The sequence below is a fragment of the Aulonocara stuartgranti genome (genome assembly GCF_965226115.1).
Source record: "Aulonocara stuartgranti genome assembly, chromosome: 17".
Taxonomy (NCBI): domain Eukaryota; kingdom Metazoa; phylum Chordata; class Actinopteri; order Cichliformes; family Cichlidae; genus Aulonocara; species Aulonocara stuartgranti.
The window spans coordinates 7,986,993-7,992,992 of NC_138953.1; the positions used below are offsets into that span (position 1 = coordinate 7,986,993).

At 45.1% G+C, this 6,000-nt stretch overlaps 1 protein-coding gene across 1 annotated transcript in view; it reads right to left on the minus strand.

Annotated features, from left to right (window-relative positions):
• The window catches only part of LOC309691857 (ephrin type-B receptor 1-like), a 133,867-nt gene extending 128,152 nt beyond the window's left edge, over window positions 1-5,715 (minus strand). Inside the window, exons 1-2 of the mRNA XM_082509852.1 lie at window positions 5,621-5,715; window positions 5,316-5,416 (exon numbers count right to left, since the gene is read on the minus strand). Coding sequence (XP_082365978.1) covers window positions 5,316-5,416; window positions 5,621-5,670 — 151 coding nt within the window. The 5' untranslated portion in view covers window positions 5,671-5,715. The remainder of the gene's footprint in view (window positions 1-5,315; window positions 5,417-5,620) is intronic.
• Between the last annotated feature and the right edge of the window lie 285 nt (window positions 5,716-6,000).

The following is a 6,000-nucleotide window of genomic DNA, read 5'->3' on the forward strand; positions in this document are numbered from 1 at the left end:
GCTGCACTCACACACAGTATAAAGTGCTGGTTTCTGTGTGCCGTTCTGAAGTCTCAAGATAAACCATTCTACCATCACCAAGTTGGTTTCAAAAGACCAGATATGACGAGGAAGGAACAGTGAAACCACTGGCTCATTGGCTAATAACCTGTCAATCACAAGTTGATAACCACTGACCATATCCAGGGTAATCCACGTTTTTTAAAAATAGAGAATAATCTAAGCAAACCTCACACTATATTCAGTTTAACCCCAAATGAGTGAGTGAACCATAAACTCAGCAAGAACATTTTTACGGAGGCCAAGTCAGAAAGGGGTTTTTCCCACAGGTTTCTATAGCACCAAAAGTCTTTTTTGCAGCAATCACCATCTGTTGGCACTAGCACTGTTGGCAATGTTTCATATTGTTAGGATTCAGCTTGCTAACAGAGCTTTCCAGCCTTAGCAAATAACTTAGTAATCTACACTCAGGTCGAAATATGGTCACTTCTGACTCCAAATTTTTTTTAAAAATTGTTGACACTAAGCCTCCAAAACAAGATGTGACAACACAGTTGATCTCCTAAAGAGGGTTCATGTACAGTAGCCCAATACAAAAATAACAAAGATTATGTAGTGTTGTGGATCATGGTCATTCATTTGGATTTTGACTAGAGTCAGCTATTCATTTATACTTTTGTTTGGTACTCAAATGTTTGAGCTTTTGCAATATTTGATTAATCAAGTGACTTATTAATGAGGATACTGACTGATAATAAAAATAAGAGTTAAATACTTTTTAAAGTATACACCAGGGATGGGCAAATCCAGGCCTCGAGTGCCGGTGTCCTGCAGGTTTCAGACGTGTCCTTGATCCACCACAGCTGATTGAAATGCCTAAATTACCTTCTCAACAGGCTGCATTCTCCTGAGGACCCGTCCTTCCCAGTCTACGTGGGTTGGGTCCTCAGAAGGTCGGGTAGACCGGAAGTGAGCGGCTGTGAAATTGGACGATCTAGCCTTCAGTTTTGCATCACCGCTGTCTCGGTGGAGTTTAATAAACTCAGCCGTCTGCTCCTTGCTATCTAAAATATAACAGGACACTGGTATAAATTCTCGACCATCTCAGACTTCTGTTTAAACAGTTTTCTGTTTGACGTTTATTCAGCTGTGTGAAAACCTCCGGAGGAACCCACCCAGGGGATTAATAAAGTTTTATTTTATCTAATTTAATCTAATAACTTTAATATCAGCCAAACCGATTTACTCATGAACAAATAAAACACTGAAAAAAGCCAAACGATAACATTTTTAAGTTATCTAAGTGGCTTATATATCACGTTTAACCTGAGTAGCGAAAGACCGCGGTGATCTGAAAATGATGTGACCGGAGTTTGCCCTCCTCGCCGGCTCTATTGACCCTCAAGCTCCCAGCTAGCTATCGAGCTGGTGGGTAACAGACGTCTCCGAAAACGTGATGTGATGTCTTGATAAACCGAGCAGATATTTGAAGTTTACACAGCTACATTCTCGCCTGAAAACACGTTAAAAGTTTATTTTGTGAACCAGAAAGAGTAATAAGAGTAATATTAACACTGAGTAGTGGTCACCATTGTTGGAAACTGGCTGGGCCATGCTATGAATTCTGGGATATGGTGGGCCACGAAGAACACACCCGACCCATCCTTCAATTTCGGGGAAAAGGAGGACGCATTTGTCGGCTGCATTCGGAGGAGTCTACAAATTTGGACAGCCTTCGTTGCTTCGCTGTGACGTAATTGGCCTACAAATGCAGCCTCAGGAGGATGCAACCCAGGAATTTGGACACCCCCAACATGTCTTGAAGTTCTCCAGAGGCCTGGTAATGAACTAATCATTTGATTCAGGTGTGTTGACCCAGGGTGAGGTCTAAAACCTGCAGGACACCAGCACTCGAGGCCTGGAGTTGCCTACCCCTGGTATACACTATATTCCCAAATGTATTCACTCACCCATCCAAATTACTGAAATCCAGCATTTTAATCACTTCCATGGCCACAAGTGTATAAAATCAAGCATCTAGGCATGCAGACTGCTACTACAAACAGTTGTGAAAGAATGGGTTGCTCTCAGAAGCTCAGTGAATTCCAGCGTGGTACTGTGATAGGATGTGCAAGTCCAGTCTTTCTCACTACTAAAATCCAAGAGCAGGATGAGTGGATGCTGAGGTGCACAGTGTGCAAAAGGTCACCAACTTTCTGCCAAATCAGTCACTACAGACCTCCAAACTCCATGTGGCTTTCAGATTGGTTCACGAACAGTGCTGAGAAGTTCATGGAATGGGTTTCCACGATGCAGCTGCATCCAAGCCTTACATCACCAAGCACAATGCAAAGCAGTGGTATAACACATACCACCACTGGACTCTAGAGCAATGGAGACGTGTTCTTTGGAGTGATGAATCACACTTCTCCCTCTGGTCAATGGACGGGTGTCAGTTTGGCGGTTTCCAGGAGAACGGTACTTGTCTGACTGCAATATGCCAAGTGTAAAGTTTGGTGGAGGAGAGATATTATTGTGTGGGGTTGTTTTTCAGGAGGTGAGCTCTGCCACTTAGTTCTATTGAAACAAACAATTAATGCTTCAACATACCAAGACATTTTGGACAGTTTCATCCCCCAACTTTATGGTAACAGATTGGAGATCACCCCTTCCAGTTTCAACATGACTATGTGCTACTGCACAAAGCAGGGTCCATAAAGACATGGATGAGCGAGTTTGGTGTGGAAGAACTTGACTGGCCTGCACAGAGTCCTGACCTCAGCCTGATATACACGTTTTGGATGAATTAGGGTGGAGACTACGGGCCAGCTCTTCGTCCAACATCATTGTCTGACCTCACAAATGTGCTTTTGGCACAACACTAAACCTTGTGAATAGCATTCCCAGAATATTTGGAGCTGTTATAGCTTCAATCATTTTAAACCCTATGGATTAAGAATGAGACGTCACTCTCAGCAATACACTGCATCTTTGTCTGCCCTACAGTTTATTGCTATTTAGAGACCAATATATAGTCTGCTGATAATGGTATCACTTTAGAGCATCAACTGAGTGCTGTAAAAAGTCTGATGTATAGGGTGAAATACACACAGAGTGTACACAAAACACAGATAATAACAGTCACTGTGTCAGCTGTGGTTCTTTTTAACACCAACAAACTCCGACCAGCTTATACATCAGTTCATTAGGCACCTACTTACCATGAAAAGGCCACCATGACCACAAAACAACCCACCACCCACACTGTACCTATCTGTCTCTTCTCTCCAGCTAAACCTCCTACCTCTCCCTCCTCCACACACACACACACACACACACACACACACACACACACACACACACACACACACACACACACACACACACACACACACTGCAACAGCATTCTGTTTAATCAAAATAGAGCTGCCCTTCAACGCATTTACATGTCTCATAATGGGGAAGAGTCGGTACGAAGCCTGTCATTACGCGCACCATTAAAACACAGCAGTAGACTAATCTAGCACTTCCATAAGCAACAGCAGCAGCAGCAGCAGGAGGAGAAGCAGCAGAGGACGAGGGAGTGGAAGCTGACTGTGGATGGAGAAGGAAAAGAAAGCAAAAGCAGTCATTCGATGCATGGTTGGTTTAGCTGTTTAAAGGTTGGGAAAGCCGCAGTGGTGAGTACATGACAAGGAGGAGGAGGAAGAGGAGCAGCAGCGAGAAGAAGAACCAGGTAGGGATGTCAGAGGAGTGACATGAGCAGTCGGTGAAGTGTGAGAAAGAGCAGCAGGTGAAGGGAGAAGTGTTGCATAAACAGCAGGAGGAGGGACCAGCAAACAGGCCAAAACAGCAGGTGATGCCTGCTGGGAAGGAGACAGAGAAAGGAGCAAGAAGTCATGCTTGAGGAGGAAGGGGAAGGGACGGGAGAAGAAGAGAGGGGTGGAAAAGCAGGAGAAAAGCGAGGAACAAAGGCAAGGGGTCCATGAGTAGGAAGGGACACCAACAGAAAGAAAGGCTGAAAGACGAGCAGAGGAGGAACTCTTGAGGAAGAACATCAGGACTGTAATGAGAGGTGTGGAGAGGGGTAAAAGAAGTTCATGAAAACAACTAGAAAAGTGATGATGTGCAGACTAGACGATGCTGGGATCCTTTAGGGAAAATAGGTCATGTCTGGAGAGAACAAGCCAGAAAGCAAAGGATGAAGCAGAAGATGTTTTTTGGGGTGTAGAAGAAATTGGATCTTTGGAAAAAGAAGGGGGAACGGGAGTAGATGGTGGGCGGTACTAAAATTATGCTGTTCAGAGAGGAGCACCAGCAGTGAGAGGTACTGGAAGGGAAGTAAAAATAAGGAGCAGCGGGTGAAGCTTGTGGAGAAGGAGCAATAACAATGTGATGCCTGGCTTACAGGAGCAACAGGGGTTAAGGATAGAGGAGCAACGGGATGCTTTTGAGACGAGTTGCTGGAGATCGTATTTGGGAGAGGTTCACGGTAACACAAAAGAGGCATGAGGTGATGTTTGGAGGCGAGCGTGGGGAGATGGCGCTTCAGGCGGGGAAGCGGCAGGGAGGAGCAAGAGGTCACTGTAGGGAGGAGCAGCAGAAGGAACAGCGGGGGAGGTGGAAGCAGCTACAAGGAGCCGGTGAGCACCTGCAAGCTATAATTATGATTCACTTTGCTGCTCACAGGTGAGTGGTGGCCTGTGTGATAAAACAGCTACAACAGTGCACTCAGGAGGGAGAAACATGGTAATGTTTGATACTAAACAACACACATTTTTATAATATGGCAACAGACATTTATGGACCCTGTAAGAAACTTGATACAATTTATGCACGTGTCATGTACATAAAGGCTGTACTAAATGTGATTTATGTCCTTTTTCATGTCCTGGAAAGGCTGGATGTTTAAGGCTGTATAAAAGTAGAACATGGAATATATTAGAAGAGCACAAAGGGACTACTTTCTGTGTCATTTCGTGCATGCGTGCACAGCAATAACTGTCAGTATTCCCAATAAAGCACTAATTGGCCCACTGCTGAAAGGCAATTAGCGTTCATATTAAACCCCAAACACACCCAGCTCACCATGAAGGACCAGAAAACTTACTGTGATAAAAATCCTCCATCAGTCTCAAGTTTCTTCCAAAAATGCATGGAGCTCTGCATAAAGTTAAATTCCAAATGTCTAAGGATAAGAAAGCTTAGCTGATGTTACATCTTCAGAAGTCTTCTGCTCAACCACTGTGCATAAATTAAATCACCCTGTGCCAGCTGTAGCACTCAAAAAGATGCTCCCTGGTTTGCAAACCTACCTTCCACTGCATGCACTGAAGTAACCGTGAAGAGAACCAGAACGGCCCAAGTGGCCGGCATGGCCAGTCTGACTCCCTGTCCGTCCTCTCCCATTATCCTGCTAACAGAGAAGAGAGAAAAAATCCCCACTGGAACACGCTGTATTCCTCTGGTAAGCAGTCACATCGCAGTCTTCAGTCTGTGTGAGTGTGTGCTGAGCCGGCACAGCCAGCGAGTGCTGAAGGGGATACACTTCTTCTCCTCTCTCTCTCTCTCTCTCTCTCTCTCCCCCTATCTATCTCCCTCTCTTCTCACCGTCGCACACCTTTCTGTCCAATCAGGACAGAGAATGTTGCTCGTAAACCAATCACCCATTCTTTTCCACCTGACCCAAGATGAATGCCCAATGGTCAGGTCTCCCCTCCACTGCCTCCATCCCACAGCACGACGAGCTGGCGTGACGGGACAGCGGCACCCAGTGGTCAAGGATCAGCACAGCAACTAACTAAACCTTGCAGTGACTGTGGTCCGGTGACATTGAATTGCTGAAGAGTCATTATGATGGGATGTGAGCTGTGGTCTTTCTCAAGAGTCTTTAAGGATATTGCAGCAATAATGATGTTCGATCCTCTTGATAAAGCAGGAGAATCAATGCTTCTCAGCTATTGGTTCCTCAAGGTTTGGACTGAGACCGCTTGTTCCCTA